Source organism: Halyomorpha halys, unplaced genomic scaffold, assembly GCF_000696795.3.
Source record: "Halyomorpha halys isolate HHAL.00 unplaced genomic scaffold, Hhal_1.1 Scaffold945.1, whole genome shotgun sequence".
NCBI classification, from domain to species: Eukaryota; Metazoa; Arthropoda; class Insecta; order Hemiptera; family Pentatomidae; genus Halyomorpha; species Halyomorpha halys.
In genome coordinates, this window is record NW_027107924.1 from 443,119 (window position 1) to 467,518 (window position 24,400).

At 30.2% G+C, this 24,400-nt stretch overlaps 1 protein-coding gene across 7 annotated transcripts in view; it reads left to right on the forward strand.

Annotated features, from left to right (window-relative positions):
- Window positions 1–24,400, forward strand: part of msi (musashi) — a 562,348-nt gene that overhangs the window by 400,521 nt on the left and 137,427 nt on the right. The window contains exon 1 of one of the 7 annotated variants that reach the window (XM_014431087.3): window positions 23,831–24,035. The exons of 5 other annotated variants lie outside the window; for them this stretch is intronic. In XM_014431087.3, the coding sequence (XP_014286573.1) occupies window positions 23,980–24,035 (56 nt within the window). In that variant the 5' untranslated portion in view covers window positions 23,831–23,979. Of the gene's footprint in view, window positions 1–23,830; window positions 24,036–24,400 lie in introns of those variants that run through there. One more of the 7 variants, XM_014431092.3, reaches the window with a different exon arrangement.

Here is a 24,400-nt window from a genome sequence, read left to right on the forward strand (position 1 = left end):
CGTCGGAAAATAAATAGTTGTAAACTATTTTTGTTTCTCCTTTGACCGCAACCCTAGCCATCTTCCTATATATCAATTTTTACAGTCAACTATATATACAAGATCTAATGTACTTCAAATTTTATTTTCTATTACATTATTTGAGAAGAAATTAAATATTCTAACTGTATTTAGTCAACAAAGATTCTTCACCACACCACATTCTTCGCCAAGCATTTTAAATATGTTGGTATTCTGGGAAAGGGCAAACGTTTGTATCCGGTTTAAAAAACCATCGCTAGATTATCTGTTTATAATAGTAAAAATATTTTTAAAATTTAATTAACTTAAAAAATTTAAAGCGAAAATAAAATTTGTTAATAAATCAAAATTTTAGATGAAAATAAGTTTGTAGTGGATCTAAGAAACGATTGAATTTTGTATATTGATCTAAATTTTAGATTAAAATAAGTTATTAAAATTTTCCAAAAAACGATTAAATTTAGTGAATCCAAGAAAACAACGCCTTTTTTACTTTTCCCTATCTTAAATTTTATTACAAAAACTAGTTTTTAATTCCAAATATTTAGAAACATCGATTTTTTTTTTCCTTTGCCATTTACATACCCTCGAAGAAAAGAAAAGCGAATTGCAGGAAGCAAGGTAATTTTGTCTTGCATAAATAAAGACGCCCCACCTACTTCAATCTTCTTGGGTATGTTCCATTTTAACTGATATATTTAGATACAGTTTCCAGTTGCAGTCAAGTTACATTTAAAAACTTGTACAAAATAAAAAAAGGTTCTAGGCTAAATACAACAGTACCTATACCTGAGTGTGGGTAGTGATCGATATAATACTCCCGGCAAGGTCCCTAAGCCTTCAGTTGCCAAATTCATCCAGATCCGACTCATTTAGCCAGCTGATTCATGAGAAGGCTCATTGATGAACTAATTAGCAGAGAACAGGTGTTGCTATCCAAAATAACTTGTCATCCCGGCTCTACTGCCAATGGGAGCGCTCGCTCTGGCCACCTTCGTCAGGTTATTAGCAGTTCTAGTAAATTATAATATAGAATCATTCCTCCCAATAAGGCATGAAGGACCTGGAAGTTCGATACCTACAAAAAAAAAAGATGTAGAATAAAAATCAATAAATAAGTAACATCACTTTAAAAAATTAAAATAATGTTACATTTTTTAATTTATTAATACTTCATACTATATAAATTAGTTAAAATGGATTAATTGTAAACATTTATAGATTTATATTAGTAAATCCTCACCTCTTGTCTCTTGAAATTGCTTTAATTGAGATAAAGAGCTTTCAACTTCCACACTTGTTATCAAACATTGTTAGTAACAACTTAATCTTGAGCCTCCTTCAGAAGTTGTATTATTTCCATTTGAATGTTCTTTTACTGTTTTAAAATATTGTAAACTTTTTTTTTTTGTTTTTGTTTTTTAAACAACTTTATAGTTGTTTAAGATTACTTTGCTTTTTTTCTCCATCTTTTTCTTATGTTAATCTTCCTACTCCTATGTCAATTTCTATTTAATGAGATAAATTGTTTATTAAAGTTGTTAAATAGTTCCAGAAATAAACCCAAAATGAGAGAGAGGTTTAAGGACTACATCCTTTACTGTAATTCAAAACATGAAACTAATCCATTTGTATAGACACAAATCATTTAATCACCATAGAAAACAATCAAAGATCTACCTGGGCCCAATTGTATTACTATAACTTAAAGAAACCATTTTAATTTCTTTAACTAGTAATTATGAACAATGATTGAGATGAATTAAGCTCAACCAGAGTCAAAAAAGAAAGACATGATTATGAATGAAAAAATAAAAAAATTAAGTAAGATCCATCCAGTGAGCATGAAACTATGACAATATTAATTGGTCAATCAAAATTATTTATTTAATAGGAAAAAAAAAATCATTCAAAGTAAAAATATAAACAGAAAATCTCAATTTGGCCAAATTTAATTTCTTTTTTTTGTATCAAATTTTATTTTTCATTTTGTGTATTTAATTTTATTGTTTTGGTTAGTACCATATGTTAAAAAATATAATGTAAAGTTAATTATGCGCCTTTAATAAAATCTATCCTTAGAGTCCACCATTAAATTCCGATACGGTCCACTCATTTTCATTCATAACTAGTCCTAAATAATTTGTTTTCTTGTTCCACCTAAATTATGCTGATAAATAATCAAGCTATTTTAAAAGCAAGATCTAAAACAATTATTTTGTTATTTATAATATCTTTAATAGTTATAGCAAAAACATAAATATATTCTCAATACATTATTATCATTAAATTAATCATCCACCACCACATGCATGGAAATTAATGATTAATCAACCCTTAAGGGAGTTATCCAGAGGAGGGATGGCATGCATACATCACATATCTTGTTTGTTGTTTTATTTATTGCTTTATTATTTTTAATATTTGTTATATAGGGGAATTTGTCAATCAAATGAAATAAAAATTGTGAAATAGAAGGGAAAGAAAAAAAGGATAGATTGAAAAACTTGTATTTAGTGTGTAGACTGGTATAAATTGTAAAAGAAAAGTGAAAGAAAACTGTGGGGAAAAAAAATGTTTTATTTCTATTTTATTATATTATATAAAATATGTAATTTATACATGTCCGATCACGGTTTGTTTAGTATGCTGTGTAATGTAGCAGCCCGATGTATTTGGGCAGCATGAATGAATAAAGTATTTCTTTCTCTCTTCTACAATCCTACGTTTCAGCCATTCCGGCTATTTTCAAGGATCTATCAATTAAAAACAATTATTTAATATATTTCATTCATTATCAATTAATTTTAAAAACATTATGAAATAATACATTTCCTACCTTATTCACACTATTACAGGCAAATATTGGTTATCACATAATTGCAGGTCATTATGCCTTTGTCCTATTAAACATCTTAAATTAGGATACAATGTAATAAATTAATCTTCATCATAATGTGCTAAATTACTATTATTTTCACACTTACGATTACTATGATAATAAGTTTACAATGTCTATTTGGTCTAATCACTATATCAACACCACATTGAGTTACCTACCTCAACATCTCAGGTTTGCCATATCTTATTTTCAGTTTTATTCCAGTTTATTAATTCATTTATATTAGTATTTACAAAAACCTATTTTTTTAAATTTTATATATAATTTTAATTATATATTATTTATCTTAACAAAAAAAGAAAACAATTATGATCATAAATTAACTTTGCTTAAAATTTCATCATAATGCTGATTCAAATTTTTTATATATGATTTTATATATATGCACAAATGCTGTTTTATCCTCATTTTTTACATCATTGTTATGGTGATATACTCTTATTCCAATAATTGTTTGGTTTCTCCTTTATATAAAAAAAATGGATGTTTTTATTATAACTAATAAAGAAATCTGTCTCAAACATGAATTTTCATTATATATAAATATCTTTTTAAATAAATTTTTAATACAGATTTTGTCTGTAAGTTGCAATATGATGAAACAAAGCAACTTCTAACCATATTCTCTATTTTGTTTAAATCACTTTGGAGGCAGGGGACAGTCCATTACACTTTCTGGTTGAAATATGCTGTGACATTATTACCTTAGCTTGTTTGTTTGGAATTAATTCGCGTTCCTTATTTAACACTATTTAAACCAGCGATGCAAGTAACATGAATCATCTAATGGTAAACAACTTTAACGTCAGACCTGCTTTAACCATGGAGCTGCTTCGTTTACAAATCGTTGCACAAACCACTTAGATGGCATTTTTGAATGAAATATTTCAATGAATAATAATGCATGATGCATCTCAGTTCCCTTTTGAGATATATATTAGGAAGTTAATTTCTTATTAGTAGTTTAATTTCGTCTCTTCTTTATTTTTCTCCGAAATCTATTTACAAAATGGGGGATCGACAAGTACAGTTACATTTTTTTTAAATTTAAGTATTTATAATACACTCATGCCTGTCACCCGACGAATACAGTGGTAGTAACGAGACTACTATCATAACTTTTATGTTAGAAGCACGATTATAAGAATTCATCTCCCCTACTTCTGACATAAACTTTTATATAAGTTTATAAGTATTTTCCTGTATTTTCGGGTAAACTGCAGCGAATTCGTCGTCGTTTATAGTATTATAAACTTACGAATTTACTTGATCAACCCCCGTTGTAAGTCTTACAAAAATAGCTTGTATAGTTGGTGTGTGTAAACATATGTACAATATTTGTCATTAATATTATACTTTGATTTTATGCGTGATTATTTCAGTTTATAAGATGGTCTGAATGAGGTTAGTAAATTTTTGGATATTGTTATTGAAGAATAATAATACAATCTTCCACAATAAGTACTTGTGTTCTGAATATTCATAAAAAAAAAAACTTAAATGATCACAAGTATTCCATCAATTAAAAAAATAGTAATGATAAAATAAAATAAAGTAAACGAAAATAAAGTACAAATGTGATACCTATAAATGAATATAATGAAATCAAACTGATTAAAAAATATTTTGTATACATGATAATAATAATACAGGTTTAGCTAACCCGAAGGTTTATTGCCCATACCACCAATTATTCTCTACATACATCTGTCCAGTGACGTTCCTCTCCCCTCCCCCAAATCCTAATGTACCTAATCAGATTTAGCGCAATCCTCCCATCTACGTTCCCTCAGACGTTTACCGGTCGGTTCAAAATTTATAAACATTGTAGAGATCTGTTCGTCACCATGTAGGTTGTGACAACCTTACACGTTTATCTTATTTGTCGCGCTGCTATAATGTGAAGGAAGATAGTCCGGATGGCGATCAATAAAGGTATTAAAATATTAGAAGAAAACTATTTATTTTTAACCAACATTTCGCCCCACTTTGAAGGGCTTCGTCAGGGCTAGATGACAAAACTGATGTTTCGGTTAGTTACCTACCTATACATTATAAAAAATCTTACCCTTCTTAAGTGTTAGCCTAGGAAATGGGGACATTTTTGTATACCTGACTTCCCCCATTTTTCTCAGTCGTTCCTTGTTTCAATATGACAGATGATTACCTCTATGTTTATTGTTTATTTTTATCAATTTTCTTAATATCTCCATTTTACATATGCCTCACCTATATATCTACTTCACCTATTTGTTCCACCTTTTATACCTATCTCTTTTATATATTTATAACTATTTTTAATGAGTAGTCTCCTACAATTTATTAATCTAGATTCATATTTAGAACTTTTATCACCTGGTTATATTTATTAGTGACTCCAGTCCACCTACATGCATACTTCCTTATATTGTTATTGTAAATTCTTTTTTTTTATATACTTTATAAACATAACATTGTTTCGAAATGTTTTTATTTTAATATTTTTTGAGTTTTAAAATATTTGTATCTTGTTTTTTCTCCTAGCCCTTGCTAAGCTTTGTAAAGTGGGGCGAAACGTTGGCTAACAATAAATAGTTTTCTTCCTACAATCTACTTCATACGGTCAACTATCTTCTTCCAATATAATTTAAGATGTATTTACCGGGCGCAGTTCCCTCAGTTCTGCGTTGTGTAGACTCCTAAGTTATCCCGTCAACTCATACTTTATTTAAATTTTTCTTTAAATTAAAAAATTTTAGTAAAATAAAAATAAATACACATCCACACCATCTATACAGCCAAGTTATTTGTACACAAAATGCTGAGCTGATCCTCCAATGGGTTAAGGACTATCCTGTAGAATGTTGACCACATTATTTTACTATATCATGTATATATGCAAACTATAACAGTTTTTGTATTAATAGATGTTTTGTGCGAAATTAAATTGTAATTAAAATTTTAATTGATAAAATCTAAACTGCAGATAGAATATATCCTGATATTCACTCGACGACGTTATTAGCTAAACTTGGCTCCGAATGCCCCGAGTTGGCTCATGAAGCAGTTTCATCGCAGTGAATCTTTTTAGAATTATAAACGTCGTAAGACGTAAAAGTCGCCTTAGAAGTTATGTCTGTTTCCGATCCTTTATCTCGAACCACTGCTCTTTGCCAACGTTTCTGATTATTATCTATGCCGATAAATTTACCTGGATCATTTTATTTGCTTAAATGAATAAATGAAAGTTTTCCGTAATATTGCATAGTACACTTATTTGCATCGAGTTCAATTCAAATCTTTCTGAAAACAACCAAATGTCTGTAATAGTTTCTATTACCGTTTTAGGCATGCTAAAAAAATTGACAAATAGGAAAAGCATCTGAACTACAGAAGGATATATCTTACATAATATATTTTTCTCCTTTCCTCGGAATACAAAATCATTCTTTTTCCTCTCGCGAACTGGGTTAATAAAAACTGGGTCCTGCATAACAAAGAGATTTGGTCGTTTCTTGGGGATTTACCAAACCTAAGTCTGCTCGCCAAAACATTATGCAGACTTTATAGAATGGATGGCTTGATTCATTTTAAATTTTGAAATCTTACATAGGGATCACTGACTAGAGTTGGTTGTTTTTTTCAGGACAATGTCTGTTAAAATTTACTAAAATGAGACTATCCTCATTTACAGAATCGTTACAGGCTCGGAAATAAAATAAATGGACAGTCAATAGCCTTATTGATACCTTTTAACAGTTACTTAGCAAAGCAAAAGGTAATGAAAATAAAGAAACTTTTAGGGATCTTCTAATTTTCATAAAACACGATAAAAAAATCCGAGGAAAGAGTTAAAGAAAGGGTAGTATATTAGTTTACCAATAGTCTGTGGATTTTGACAGCAACGTTTCACATAAAAATTTTGTTTTTTTTAATTGAGTATATTGCCACATATCTGAAAATAAAGAACTAACAGCAAATCTCGGCGAAGGTAGGCAATAACCCAACTCACCACAAAAAACGGAAAAAAAAGAGTGTGGAAAAATTAGAGCCATTTTGATTTCGTGACAACTTCAATTCAGAACTAGGAATACTATTAATGCACATTCAGAACAGGATAACCAAAAATAGAATTGAATAGATTACTCCTGGACAATATTTATAAAAAATGTATTACAGAACGATAAAATTATGATATATGAGCAGCATGAGTTCATTACGCAATTAATGTAATAAGTAGTAACATTAAGCTTAAAACATAAAGTGTTATTGATAGAACTCCAGGAAGCCACCTGCATGCTATCATAGAGAAGAAATCGCCGGTCCATCCCCATCACTAGCAACCGGAGCCTTATCACCATCAACATAAACAGACGTCTGCATTAGTTGACTAAGGTGCTCAGTTAGTAAACATTATGCGCAGGAATACTATTTGTTTTAAAAATATCAATGATATAACTAATCTGTACAGATCAAATACATTAATTTGTCTAACATATCATGTCTTATATACAAATACAGAAATTCTCCGTTTGTAAATGTTGGGGATGCCAACTGCCGGTTTCATAATCTTAATCCTGGTGAGAATTCTTTATTAAAAAAAAAAAGCTATTTCAGTCTGGAGAGGAAAAAAACTTGCACCTGGGCCGTTCGAGGTTTAGTCGTCGAGCGAATTAAAGCTTCAACTTTGACTACAGCACCGCCAGTTCGAATCCGGCCTGGAGGGTTGACTTTTATTTCTGTAGTGGTCCCATAAAATGATAACTTGTCCCCCCACCTTGGTTAGAATAGGGTGGTAAACTGTAGATAACCCTCCCCCTGTATGTCATAAATGCCAGGAAAGGGGTAATAAAAAAAATCTATTTTAAATGCTGATTATTTTTAAAGTTGGAATAATGATTAAACTATAAAAATAACGGAGATGCGATTCAAGATTTATTTAAAATCCGTATAAACTAGAATTTCTTGTTCTGTCATTAACAATATTTAATTTCCCGCATTGATAATTAGTGTAAGCCATATATAGACGGCCATTGGCCATCGGCCCCTTGTGCAAAATTGCCCGAGGCGCTCCCAGTCGAGATATTTTCCGAAAGGAGAACTACTTTCTCTGGTCCAGTTTGCGAAATCCCGTTAAATGCTGACCCCAGACACCCCCGCCATCCAGATCTCCGATCAATGACCTCAAATTTATATTTCCGTGTGAAAGTTCTTGGATGCAGTTGGCGTGCAGTGGTTTACCATTCCATTAATGGATATTACCGTTTGCATTTAATTTACTTTAATTGATGATTGGGAATCAGTGGAAAAGGTATCAGTGAAATTAGTTGTTGCCATGTCAAGTTTCCAATCAGGTCTTAAATACGTTTATGTCTGATACATAGGACAATTTTTAAGTAGCAGTATATTTATTTAATAATGAATGGTAAGATTGCCCTACGTTTCGGCTATCAAGCCATCATCAGGATGACTATGAATTACAATTCAGAAAAATATATATTTCCATGACATTACATTCCTAATAACAAGACATACTCATAATTCCAAACGTAAAATAATAGTAATATATATTACTAAAAATATAAACAACAACATGAAATTTCCAAACGGATATGAACGGTATATATTGATATATATATTGCAAATATTTTTGACAAATTATTATTCTAGAGTAAAATTATAATCGATGGATAATATTGCTAAGACGAAATATATGATACATACTTTTAATGTTGGAATATTATTTTTTCTTGGCATTACCAATCTTCAAAAGTAAAATTATTATATTATTTATTTTATTTTATTTTACATAGTTTCTAGGAAATTATTTAGAAATGGGTCATTCCACATCAATTTAACACAGTTTTTTCACATTTTGCACAGGTATTGTGTAGGTATTCAACTGGGCCTTTTCTAGATTTTGCTGAAAAGACTTTATTTGTATTTATTGATAATGTAGAGGTTCCATCATTTCCCTACTCCTGCGAAAAGGTACTCGCCATTTTCTTCCTAGTACCAAAAGAGGGTTGAGAACCTCTGTTCGAGAGATATACAGATCGACCTTGTTAATAAAATTTAAAAAAATATTAATAGATTCAAGATAAGAAAAAAAAATAATTTAAAAGAAAAAGTGAAAGACAAAAAAATCTTGGGGTACAAAAGAAAAAAATAAATAAAACTATTAGCCAAGATTTAAATAACTACAAAAAAAATGTTTAAACATACAAGGATAATAAAATAAAACTATTTAAAATATAACTTATTAGAAATACAATGTCTAAACATTTTTGAAGGTAGAAATAAAGGAACATAGAAACTATTTAAAAAACGAAGAATAAACCGTCAATAACTTACTGTTAATTAACATATTCTATAACAGGAAAAAACTGAAAATTCCACGTGTAGTTTAATAAAGTTTATTAGATTTTTTTTTTAACTTTTACTGAAATAATACATTATGTCACACTTATCATACCATATATACATATTAATTAAAAATAAAAAGTAAATAATTGAAAATAAGAAAACAACTGAGGTAAATAATTTTAATAAAATTTTGAACACAGTCATGCGAAAATTTCTAGATGAAACAAAAGTAAACTGAAATATTTTGTAAAATACTGAATTATTATACTAATAGTTAATTACTAATGAATCAAAATATTTTATTTATTTATTTATTGCTATTTATAACTGTACATTATAATACATTTAGTAAATTTGATCTCAGTTAAAATGGAGTGATATGTCGTGTAGGCGTGTAGAGAAACTACCTATTGGTAGACCTAGCTACGAAAAACTGAATAAATTTATAAATTTACATTGGAACGATTCAGAAAGATTAGCCATAAAATAACACACTTGTTGATGCCTTATAGTCATAGCCATCGTTAAAACCCTTTGTCACGAATACAATAACAATGTGAGTACGATAACATATCTAACATTTGAGTCGTATCTTATATTTCTCGAGGTTCATAGAGGCACGAGTGTGTATCTCAGTTGTCGTTCATAATTTTTCATCATGATGACTATTAAACATACAGAAAAATCAATAATCTTTAAAACTGGTAATTTTTTATCTGAAGTGCATCGGGAAGAGATTGGTGTAGAGATTTTCAAGACGGAAAACGCAGAAGTGGCGAGGAGTCTAACAATCCATGAATTAATTAGAAAACGACAGAGGTAATTCATAAAACATTTACTACTAAACATCTTTTTTTGTTCTCTTTACTTGTCGCGACGATATAGTTGTTTCATTATTGACTGAACCTCAAGAGCCTCCAAAACATAATAATATTATTATTATTGTTGTTATTATTAATGAAGTTTGTTTCATGATTAAACCAGATCTGTTTCAGCATTTGGTTAGATATTCAAGAAACATAATAGGGGTATTCATGATGTTGTGTTAAATGTTAAATGTTTTACCATGTTAAATGTTATAACTATAAGATTGTGAGCAGCCCTATTTGAAGTCATGTTAAACGTTAAATGCATAAGAGCCCTTAGCGGATTTTCTCAGCAACTTGTTGTATAAGCCTTTATGTTTATAACCTCCCTTCCAGACCCTCATGTTATTGTTTACTTCAGTTTTGATTTAAGTAATTAATTACAACATGCCTAGAGTGAGTGAAAAGTGGAATTTGTGTGTAAGTTTAGCTTATGAAATGAAATGAAAAAATAATTTTATTCTGGGACATATGTCCCCTAAGAATAATTACATGGTTCATATAGTGAGATTTTTATCTGGCGAGCGTTTACAAATTTTCAGATAGTTAATGAAATTACTTTTTTTTTTTGACTGTTTTTTTTTCTCAAATGTATCATTAAAATTATCCATTCTGGTTTAATAACAGGGATATGAATACCACAAACACACGAAAGAACTGAGCTTTCACAATAACAATGGCGGCGATCTCAACTGGTGTAGTGTGTGACGTCATTCTCCATTTAACAGACCAAGTAACAGGCTCTCAGCTATGTTAAATGTTATTTCGTTTTACCACGGTAAAAGAAGGCAATTTTTTTCGATTTAACATGAGTTTTCCATTTAACACGCTTTAACATGTTAAACCAAAGATCATGAATACCCCTAATATAGACTCCAACCTCCTTACTTCCATTCATTTTTTTTCATGCTTAGTAAATGGTTTTCCTATGCACTGGCTGCTAAATAAATATAATTTTGCCTGGACTATTTTTTACAAACAAATTACCTATGGGATCAATTTAGATTTAGTCTCTTCATTCTAAAAGTATTAAAAGAGTTCTGCTGTTTATATTCCATATATCTTTGACTAAATTTTTATTTATTATATATATAATTAGATTAATTATTTTATATATGCTTCTTTGAGGGTGGTTTAGTTTATTCTTAATTTAAAACAATTTTGATCCTTTTTTTTCCTCTCAACTTTTATTCTTTAAAATTTCTCCAACGTTTCGGCCCTCAGGCCATTCTCAAGGATACCTTCAATATTGATGTAATTTCCTTTTTAAATCTTAAAATTGCAAGCCCTTGTCACATATAACTTTTTCTAAAAAATTTTATATCTTAGATTTAAAACTTTTTTACAAAAACTTGTAATAGAAGTTGTAAATAAAATAAAGTAAAGTAAGGAAGGAAAAAGTTTTTGTAAAAAGGTTTCAAATCTAAGATATAATTTTTTTTAGAAAAACTTATATGTGACAAGGGCAATTAGCCTGCAATTTTAAGATTTAAAAAATTTAAAAATAAATTACATCAATATTGAAGGTGGTATCCTTGAGAATGGCCTGAGGGCTGAAACGTTGAAGAAATTTTAAAGAATAAAAGTTGAGAGGAAAAAAAGGATCAAAATTGTTTTGAATTAAGAATATATATATATAGTGTTTTCACATTTTTGAGACGTGTTCTAATGTTTAAATAAAATAATTTGTATCTAAGTTGAGTCTCAAAAAATCCTCAAGGACAATGTTAAATATAAATTTCCATCTTACATCCTATAATTAAAAACGTTCTGCAGACTATTCTGCCCAGGTCATTAATTTCAATCAAATTGCCCCATTTTGTCAGTTTTCTATTAAATTTTAAAATGTTTAGTTTCATTATTTAAAGAAATAATAAAGAGTGTTTTTGACCCAAATTATTTCATTTAAATATTTATATTTTATTAAAATATAATCATTTTATCATGGCTAAACATTAAAACCAAGTTAATAATCTTGCCTTCATTGCATATTTCTACGCAGATCATTCCTAATCCAGCTTAATGAAAGAAAATATTGCCACTTAAAATTAGAACCTGCCAGATTGGGTTTAATATTTCCATTAAGAATTTAATGACGGAATAAAAACTGGATCTTTTATTAGCAGGGCAAGATGTCATTCGTAAACGAATTTGCACAGAGTATGGAAATAAAGAGAACCTTATAATTCGTTAATTACACATATCAACGAAAAATAATTTTATTTTTCTATAGAAAATATCATTTTCTACTTTATAAAATAACCAAAAACTTTTTATGATTATTATTATTTTTTAGAATCTAGAACCTTTTTCCATTTGTTACTAAACTCCAAAACTACGGGCTTGACACAATTGCTTGTTTTGTTTTTAAATTCAACCATTACTTTTCACGATATAACTCATCAAGCATTGACCAATTTCCCAAGAAAAATGAAATACATACATAGAAATGGTTGTAGTCAAAAACCAGATATAACTTAATAACACTTTATTAATTTAATAATATCTACATATTTTATCCATGGAATATTAATTCGCCCCTTCTCCACGTGATGGATATTTCCCGTGCAAGTGATAGTACAAAAGCCGGGTGGAAAAAAAAAAAAAAGCCAGTTATTTTACCCTATTTTTATTACTTTAATGAGAACTACGTATAATTACTAGCCAAAATTGATGAGTCTGCCAAGTATAACTAGGGGGAATAAAAAATGGCGGCAGTTTCAAAATATTTAAAAAAATTGAGTTTTCATTCGGAGGTACATATCCTTGAAACTACTTACATTAGAAAACCTAGTAGAACAACTTTTAAAGTAAAGTAAAGTTTTTTAAATATGGTCTCAAGTAGAGCTGCTATAGTTCCCAACATACACTTTTTTTTCCTCTTAAGTATACCTGGCAGACTCATCAATTTTGATTAGTAATTATACATAGTTTTCATTAAAGTAATCAAAAATTGGGGTGAAATAAATGACTTTTATCACCTCGTGTACTATTATACCAAAGCTGAAAAAGCTTGTACTGAATTTTTCAACGTTAACTGTTCAACTTGGTTAATGAATGAGAAAATCAAGTAGTCTCGTCCTGCCAATATCTTATTCATGCGTCCTGAAGCAAAGACTACATTTATCTGTAAATAAGTTCTCTTTCAGGATATGCACCTGGTGTACCCTAGTTCAGTGTTCCAATACTTGGTCCTGCTTAGCGTTCGATGAACTTACAATCTCGCCAAGGATTCAATCTCAATTTCAAATTCTTGCTGTTGATTGCAAGATTGTCATTAAATATTATCAAAATTTATACGAAATTGATAATTTCGGGTTAATGTTAATGTGATAAAAAAAAAAAAAAAAAAAAAAAAATAATAACTTAAAACAATTTCCAAATTGTATCTTCAGTTTTTTTGGATTATGTTATTTTATTATTTATTTTCCATACAGATAGTCTGATTATGTTCATTTGTCTATCCTTTTGTTTGTATGTATTTTAAGAGTTTTTTATTTTATTTTATTTTTTTTTTTTTTTTTTTTTTTTTATTTTTTATTTTAGTATGTATGAGATCATTTATCAATATTACCTATTGCCCACAACTGTGTGGCAGATTGTAATATCTATCAATAAATAAATCTATCAATTTATAAAAATTTATTAGTTTTTTTGGTTACTCCCATTCTTAAGAGAATCATTGACCCTTCACATTCATTTTTAGGCTAAAATGAAAACTAATTAAATTTACTTCAAATTCTTTCTGCATGATTGTTCTCATATAAGGATTTATATTGACGATATTTCACAAAATGAGATAACTACGACAATTTTCTGTCGGGACCAAATTGGAAAATTGTCTATGATTGAAAAGTTATCTTTAGAATGTGGTGCGGTGTGCATATCACACAAATTTCGCTTATTATATAAAGACCATTGAAGGCTTAAATTATCAAGATTTTTTTGTTTTATTTTTCTGTTCTTATTAATTTATTAATAATATTATGTCTGACCACATTTCGACTTGAAAATAACTCTTGTATTTTCTTATGACTACCAGTTTCTAACCTTGATTTTTATGGATTGTTTTGAAATATCACGTAATGACCATACTGGTTTGCGTTTGAGGAACACGAATACCACTTTGTAAACAAACATTGTTCGTTGTGTACAATAGTCTTCATTTAATGCCAGGAATTTTAATTATTCTTTGTTTTCTTTTATTATTGTTCGTTGGTCAGTGTTACAATGAAATGCATTATCCACATGTATAGATTGCGTTGTTGTTGCATTTTTATTTTAGTGTTTTAATACAGGTTATGAATTCCTTTCGTTTCCAATTTTGCTAGCCTGTGAAAATAATATTTTTGTAATACGATTCTAATACCATACTTAAAGATAGAAAGATAAGGATTTTTAGTACAAAAGACATTTTATATGACTCTTTGAAATGTTAACAATTATAATAATATTATTGTTTTTTTTTTATATATTTATTTATATTCGCGCTTGATCTCAATTTTATTCCCATCAGGTGAGATATATTATGCATAATCTTTGAGATTATAGACGAGAGAGAATACTGAATGCTGAAATTTATTTATATTGGAAGAAGATAGTTGACCATATGAAGTAGACTGTAGGAAGATAATCCTGGTGGCAGTAAATAAAGATATGAAAATAGTAGAAGAAAATTATTTCTTTTTAACCAACGTTTCTTTCCACGTTGCAGGGCTTCGTCAAAGCTAAATTATAACAAGATACAGAGATTGTAAGAATTGACAGAAGATTACAATAAATATACAGAGAACATACGAAAACATGTAAAACAAATTATATATTAAGTAAAAATAATTTATGGAAGTATACATATAGGTGGACTAAAAACTAGTTATCAATAGATGCAGCAAGGGCCCTGTTTCATAATAAAGTACAAACTAATACTATTGGTCTTTTATATTTATCTTTATTCAATTACACAGACTTGTACAATAGTAACTTGTACTTTAGAATTTTTTAATTCCTGTAATATCACTAATAGTAATCACTATCATGAAAAAAATAAGTATTAGTATTATTACCACACTAGTTTCTACACTTGTACTATGAACTAATACTATTAGCTTTCATTGTGAAACAGGGCCCAGGTGTGATAAAATTCTAAATACAGAACTAGAGTAATAATTGTAGAATAATACTTGTTCGAACCAGTTGTAAATATGGTAAAGATGTAGGTGTAAAAGTTTAACAGATTGGTTAAGTAAATGTGGCAAAGGTGAGATGTAGTAACAAGGAAAAGGAAATATTAAGAAAATTAATAAAAAGAACAAGTATACAGAGTGAGAAGTACCTGTCAGATCGAAACAAAGATGACAACTGACTGGATTTGAAACCATTTTTTCGAAAACATTCAAAAGTACATTTATATAGTTAACCGTATGTAACAGATTGGAGAAAGATAGTCCGAATGGCAGTCAATAAGGGCTCAAAATAGTAAAAAAAAAAAAAAAAAAAAAAAAAAAGCATTAATAATTAAACAGTTTTTCCCCCCATTTTGTAACTTATTAACCGAAACCCAACTATCTTCTTATAAAGTAGCTTTTCTGTGTGATTCATTTTGTTAGACTGGATTAGTTTTTTTTTAATTCATTCAGTGGAATGATGTCGTAGCTTTTAATTGAATATTAAAGCATCTAATTAAAAAAAATTGAAGTTGTCAATCATTTTGCCGGAATTTTCCTCAATCTTGCCGAGGTCTGGAGTTTATTTCATAATATTTGCCCTTTCCCGTACATTTTTGGAAGACTAACCTTTCTAAGCAGTATCCATAAGCTATTTTTAGAATAAGAACAAAAAAAAAAAACTGTTTAACCGCCATCATGATTATCTGCCTATGAAAATACATTTAGTCGTTCTTCCAAGCGTACTGGTACAACTATTTGAAGTAGGTTTTGAAATATCAAATTTCCTAAATTTTAGCGTTTTTAAGTTATTGGGGTGAGTGGGTGGAGGGTGTCAGCTCCATCGTGCTCCCTCCCTAACGACGTAGGACAAGATTAGATTAATGAGATAATCAGATGACCTTCTTACTGAAGTTGTATATAGTGTGAACTTGGGGAGTAATGACAAACTAGTTGATCACCCAGAAAAAACAGTAATCTAGTGTAAACTTGGATTACTATATCAGTTTTTTTTCCATTGTAATTAGATTTATCTAAGAGTGTCCTTGAGTGATTACTCTCCATTATGTTCTAGTTATAGAAAATTACCATATTTTGATACTCTCTTCTCAAAGGACCTAACCTAGATCCACTATTTCTCCTGACAACTGCTTTTTTGCGTTGCACAGGACCACTTGGAAGTCATTTCTGATCCTACCGCGAACTCTTGCGATGATCCATCATTAGAGAGGTTCACTGCCGAAATGAACGAGCTATGCTAATTGCCATCGGCTCTTGTTATGTAAATTGGAAAGAGTGAATACAGAATGGCTTTCCCTCCCAGCGGCCGTGTTGACCCGCTCAACTTAATTACCTTCTCGTTGTTCCTGTAGATCGCTTACTGTGCACTAATGCTCTAGTATACTTCTCTTTCTCTATTTTACATATCACAGCGTATGTAAATCTTTTCTTAAACTGAGTCCCAGAGAATGGCTAAAAGAATAAGAAGAGGACAATTTGAAAGCTACTTTTATCGATTTTACTGTCATTATTCATCAATTCGAGATGATAAATAACTTTTCTTTGTAACTCTACTTTCAGTTAATTTCATTCTTCAATCATCCTTTTTACTATTTTTTTAAAGAGACGAGGACGACGCATTACGAATTTCGATTTAAAAAATTAAATAAATTTTCAGATTAAAGTATGTGCCCTAAGCAGAATATAGGCCCGTTAGGGAATATTCTGGTAGCAGCATTGCAGCCTTTGGAATAGACATGTATAGTTGTGGGATTGGTAAACACCGAAGTGAGTGAGGAAGAAGTAAATGAGTGCTGAACGGATAGATTTATGCCCTAGGTCGAGTCGGTTGACTGAAGGCTGTTGGTAGTAGTGGCATAATATAGGTGGTGTCGGCATTGAACCTCTGGTCTAGTAAGTAGTGTTGGTCCGCACTGGCCCCGCCTATTAAAACACAAGGGCCATAGTCTGAAAATGTGTACATTATAGACTGTCCATTCTTAACCTCTAACGTGAGCGCCAGTTATTGTAAAACAATAACAACTATTCCACTCTTTTATTCTACTACAAATTAAATCTATACCGCTACGGATTTAACCCTTGAAGGGTTAAGGGTACAGTACTCTGTAAGGAAGTATTGTTACTCGACCAACAGTTGTGCTAAGAGGTGATTTATAAGAATCCCGCTCGTCCGCTAGATTTTTACTCAACTAAGTGTACCCATATTATTTTGTTATGTGCTAGGTTTATCTCGGAGGGCTCCTGAACCCACAGGGTTGACTCATGGCTACAGTGAAATAAAAAATAATTATTTGCCACAGCCGGATTCAAACCTGCGTCTTTAGAGTTATTTGCACAGTTCCTTACCCATGGGCTATCCATTCCCACTCTTCCATTATGGAAACTTTATTTTACATCCAAAATAGATTTGTAAGTAGTAAACAAAAAAATTAAAGGCACTTTGAAAATTCATTTTCTATCTTCAGTTGATTGCTTGTTTCAATTCACTGATTGATTTATTTAGTTATTACATGAGGATTCCGTGAAAATATACGTCTCGTAATTTATTGTAGACTGAAAAAAAAATTTTTTAGTGTTGAGATTTAAGTTAACTCTATGTATCTTCCGATATACGATTTTTAATATTTGAATGACAATTATTGCAAAACAAATTAAATTAAAACTAATTTTTTTTTAATCTTAATTGAAAATTTTAAGTTAAAAATTGTCAGTATTTTTTCATTCTTAATATGGAACTTCAAATTCGTCCTAAACTCCAAATGGTCTTGGGAACACAACTGTCTGGGGATTCTCATTCACACAATACGTTCTTTAAATGCTTCTATGTAGCGTTTACAATGCCGAAGAGGGTAAGAAATTTCGGTACCGAGGTTTTTGTTAAAGAGAGAAATTTCTGAACCAGAAGCAGAGGAGAAAGGGACTGGTGACCTGAGGCGTACAGGATAGGATGCCTGCCTACCTGGTTCGGCTCAGATCCATCTATACATCTCACCATTCCTCTGCATCAGTTTCATTTTGAACAGCAAATATCTGTTTTGGTTGTAGTAATAGAACGGTAATACCTAAGGATGTTGGAAAATGCATATTAAAACTCCTTGATTTCATATGTATCAGTTGCACTTTGTGGTCATTGATAGTGGAAAATGAATAAATTTGAATGATTTGAAAATATTATCAATGAAGCGAAAGACATATATTTTAAAAAATACGACTGGTATTTATTTTTATCATTACATAAATGGTTCATCCATGAAAAGAATGTCATAAATACTTTGCATATCTTATGAACTATGGCACTATCAGGAATTTATAGGTATTGGTACTAGTTACGCTAACATGACTGCTAGCTACCTCATGTAGACGACTTTGTGAACTGTCGACCTCATAACCTCAATATATAAAAATCAATATTTGTTTGGTTGTATTTTATGCGCTGCTGTACCGTTCATTTGATAGTACTGGGGGATTTTTTTCCTTGTGGCCATTGTTCATATAATCGTTCATAACTCCTCTGCATCCAATTATCCATTTATTATTTATCCGTTGGAAAGATGGATGTATGCTCTTTTTACCTACTTTCTTTCGTTATAAAGGCGAAATATTGGTTTCAAATAAAGACAAACGTTTTATTTTACATCTACGGTTTTAATCTGTTTAATTAGATCCAATTTGTGGCCTTTCGGTTCAATTTAAACATACCTAAACCACTCTGCTTGAAAATTGGTTGAATCGTCTTAAAGTTATTTCTATTTTTTTGATTTTTCGATTTACTCTGAGCCGAAAATTCGTTTTTCAGGGTTTCTTGAGGTATTAAAAACGAATATCAACTTTCTTTCACTCCTAAAAAATCTGTTAACGCATCTGTATTACCGTAATTTAGATTTAATGCCGTTATATGGGCGAAATATCGATTTCTAATTAAGAAAAACGTTTCAATCGTTTTATTTTATAGTATACCAATATACTAATTATAAGTATACCAATAGTACAAGAGCCCAAGAGGAGACAAAAGGCAGTTATCTCACCCCAATTTTTGATTACTTTAATGAAAACTTTGTACAATTACTAGTCGAAATTGATGAGTCTGCCAAGTATAGGTAGGGGGAATAAAATATGGCGGCTGTTTCAAAGCGATAAAAAAACTAATACTTCATTCGGAGCTCTATATCTTAAAAAGTAGGAACAATACAAGAAAACCTAAGAGAACGTCATTTAAAGAAGAGTAAATTTGGTAAATATAGGTTTTTAAAAAGCAACATTTCATAAAAATATTGCGTGGGACGTACTGAATGATCAGTTAGTCAATTTATTTTGAAAAATTTATATCTCAAAAACCATTTGACGTACAGATGTCTATTAGCAATCAAATTAAAGCTAGTTTAATGAGCTATAATGTAGTTATAGAAGATATTTATCTTCGTAGGAGTAATAGTGTACATGAAATTTGCTAAAATAAATTGATTTATAGTTCTTCTTCTCTTTCTGAATTGTTTTGTTAGATCCGGTTTGTGTCGTTTGGTGCAGCTTATGAGCATAAACGGCCCAAAGCCACTCCCAAATTTGGTGTGGATTGCTTGAGTCGTCTTGAAGTTATTTCTATTTTTTTACCATTTATTTTTATTATATAATATTATTCGCCGCTATAAAAAAAAAAAAAAATAGAAATAGTAAACAATTATTAATCAAATGTGTAAATATATTAATTTATATCAAACTTTCAATTGTATTTAATTAATCTATCTACATCCCTAAATCTATTAATTTCGAAGCATCGGCGGGTCTGCTAGTCCTATATATTACTTATCAACTTGTATGTTTTTTGGTTGTTGTTAGTCAGCTATGAGCTGTTAATTTTTAATCATCATACTGTTATACTGTCCTAATGCTGTGTTATAGTCCTAAAACGAAATTTATCTGCCACGAAGATAAAAAAAGACCTTTAAAATTGGAAGCTATCATCAAAAACATGGGATTTATTATTCAAAGAAATAGTCTGAGTTGACATCTCTGTTTCAATCTTATAGCCCTGACGAAGCCCTGTCAAATGGGGTGAAACGTTGGTTAATAAAAAATCGTTTTCTTTTATTATTTTGATGCCTTTATTTACCGCCACCCGGATTATGCTACAATAGGGTTTCTGAGAAGCATTGTTACTAAATATTAATTATATTTATCAAATTTCTCAATTTTTTTCTGTATAGGCGTCTGGATCTTCCTTTTAACTGGCGAAATACTACATTTTATTTTTTCCCATGTTTATAGTTATTATTGTTTAATATTTTATATTTTAAAAGCATTGTAATTTTTGTGAATTCCCGATATTTTATTGAATAATTCCACCATAGCTGAAATTGAATCCTGATTTGTTAAAGCATACCTTGCAAAGAAACCATGTCATGAAAATAAAAATAAAAAGCAGATTGAAACATTACATAAAGATATAACATAAACAAAACAGAATCAATATCACTTTGTAAAATAATATCCCTATATTTAGTGGAGGTGTTGATACGGCTAGTGTTGGGTTACTGCTGAGTACACGTGGGCTACTGAAAACCAACACCTCACTTTTTGTTACGATGAAACCTTACTGTTAAACTCAGCTGATGTTCTGGCTACTCATGCTCCGGTTAATCCGGATTTCATCATTATGTAACGTTTTAAAAACATAAGCAAACAAAAATCAATTTTCTTCAATATAAGAGGCTATTGATAGTGTTCATGGTGAGAATACAGTTGATCATAGAAATTGAGCTCTTCTTAGTGAAGGCTATTTGGGTGCCAACGTTTCTGCCTAAATTATAGACCTTTATTAGGGTGTAGTACAAACGACTGTGTTATATAACAGTTTTTTATTTTTTTAAATGTCTTTATTGAAATTTACAACTGTATATTATATTATACATCCAGTAAATTTTATGTCAATTAAATGTACAGGCGTGTAGAGAAACTCCTCATTGCTAGCACTGTAATGACGTTTTTACAGTAGCAGGTTTTTACATTAGCTGCCATCTTCTTTTCAGGTGCCTCGTCAGATTGTCAGGAATGGAAAAGGAGGCAAGGTTAGAAACTAGTGGGTTTGATAACTTAGGAAGCTTATAATGCAAGGGATAATATCTGGTTCGGGCTATTTCGGTTAAGTATGGAGCATTGAGGATTTTGGATTATAAGGATTGTATACGAGAGGAATTTCGAAGGTTTAGTGGAGCCCCAAAGCTCAACTCCGTATGTCCAGATTGGCCTTATTACAGTCATGGAGATCAGTCTTTATAATGGATTGGAAGCTTTGTCCGTTTGTCCAGTAAGGGCTATAATAGTCGAAATCGACGTGCAGTTTCCTGCCTTTTCAGTCTTGTGTGAGGATTCCAGGAAAATCTTTTTTTTTGTTAGAAAAAAAAATTATTTTAACATCCTTAATTTATGTATAAGTGCATACTTAAAAAAATTAATACTTATATACAGATATTTTAAATTAATGTATAATATATATATAATTATGCAGTATATACTCACCTATGAAGTTCTTTTTACTGTTAAAAAGTCAGTTCAGTACTTATAATGTTCAGTATTTCCAGTTCAAATATAAACATACTGTGTCTCCCGACTTTTGAGGATATAAGAGTTTCATTTCGTGTAAACATCATTGCCTGTGATTGTCTTCTTTTAGTAAAACTTTATTTATTTATGTTGGATCGTAATTAAAACCATCAGTTTTAAAATTATATGCCTGTATGACATGTACATGATTATTTGATATAATAAATTCTAGATTCTGCGATGTTTTTCAGAACTACCTAATGATTCTTACTAGGAAACTTAATAGTGGATTTTCCTTACGAATTTCACTTTTTCCTTTTCTATGTCATGCGTTTTACTTCCGCTCTCTTTCCCTTACATGTCTTCTTGGACACTACTTCATTGTTTGATCCATGTCATATCCTTCGTGATGCCATGTCCAATCCCAAATCCCCATGTCACTCCCACGTCCGAAAATGCTCATTTTCGGCGATACCTGGGAACTTGGCCATTCTCTTATTCCTTTGTTTTGTCGTGTGGACGTTCCGGAATTGTTTTAGAATATTTTTCCAAACTTGTAATAATTAGTTTTCATAAATACTGTTCAAGTTATTTCTTTTTAAAAAAAACAAGTTTATTTAGACGTGAAGCAGAGAGAGAAAAAAAATATTTTGACTCGTATAACTGAATATTTTTTTGTCTTTTTTTAATTATATATGTTCATCATGTATTTTGTCGTGTCTCGCATCTTACATATTTCATGATATTAATTTTCATTAATTATTAATATAATTTGGATGTATATATAAGATTTATTACAATAGTTTTCATATTGAAACTCTTTATTATATAAAATATATGTATATATTTTAGTTTTTTTTTTTACCAATGAAATATTAAATTTTCCTGATTAAACTTCTATTTCTATTTTTTATCACTTTATATAAAAATTCATATAGACTATTATATGGGTATTCATGATGTTGTGTTAAATGTTATATGTTTTACTATGTTAAATGTTATAACTATAGGATTGTGAGCAGCCCTATTTGAAGTCATGTTAAACGTTAAATGCATAAGAGTCCCTAGCGGATTTTCTCAGCAACTTGTTGTATAAGCCTTTATGTTTATAACCTTCCTTCCAGACCCTCATGTTATTGTTTACTTCAGTTTTGATTTAAGTAATTAATTAAAACATGCCTAGAGTGAGTGAAAAGTGGAATTTGTGTGAAAGTTTAGCTTATGAGTGTCTTATTGATCTTCAAACTTGTGAAGAAGAGAATGAAGATGAGCTAATTGACAACTGTATTGAAAGTCACAACAAATAATATGGCGGCGATCTCAACTGGTCTATTGTGTGACGTCATTCTCGATTTAACTGACCAAGTAACAGACTCTCAGCCATGTTAAATGTTATTTCGTTTTACCACGGCAAAAGAAGGCAATTTTTTTCGATTTAACACGAGTTTTTCCATTTAACACGATTTAACATAGATCATGAATACCCCTAATATCTACTACTTCATCATCTTCGGTCTACTATCTTCTTCCAACAAAATGAATTATGCTAGTACAACTTTGTACTTCTTAAATTTTGTTATATATTTTTACGATTTTCATTAGATAGCATATACCGTTTTCTATCACACATTTCTCATGATTTTTATTAATTTTACATGGTTTAAAATATGTGTACCAGTTTGAATCATACAGGAATTTTACAATATTGTTATTTTACAGTTGACCTGGTTTGTATCAATTATATAAATTAAATAAACAATTTTATTTTCTGGATGTAGCGTGATCAACAAATAATTTAATCCTTCTATGGCCCCCTCATAAATATTTTCGAATGATTTAACAAACACTTTTTCATTAGCTATTTTTGTAATCCCGATTACGTCAGATCTAAATCCTAATAAAGATCTTGTATAATCTGTTTATCGATAAATACTTATAACCCTGTCGCTCGTGTAATTCAATTTTTTGTTGCGTTCTCTTGTGAACAACTAGTGGGCTGAGCGGAGAGAACCAGGTGGTGCGAAGCCAGGGTAGTGTAGGTAGGGGGTTGGCACCTGGTTAGGGGTTGGACAACCAGTTTGTGCCCCGAGTTCCTTCTGTGTAGTCCTCTATATCTCTAGTGTAAATGAGTGCTCTGTATCCAAATATGTATCATCAAAGGAATCCAATGATAGACACACGGTAATACTCTTTATATTATTTATTATTGTTAGTATTATTACATTACTATGTTATTATTTTTTTTTTAGTGGAAATTGTATTAAATTATTAGTATTAAATTTGCTATATCAGGGTGACCGCCCGGTTCGGTTATAACCTGTTGCATGTTTTAAAAGCCTTTTAATGGTTGCGAGTGAAACTTATTACATTCAATTAGCATTTAATCCGGCGTATGATTTTCTTATGTTTCATAATCGTTATAGCTTTTTCATTTTATTTAGTAATGAATTACCTTCATGCCCAAACGAACTCCCTCTATTAATTGCATTGAATATATTGAATAGCAATGTTGTCGACCATGGTGCCTAAGAATCGGCATATATATA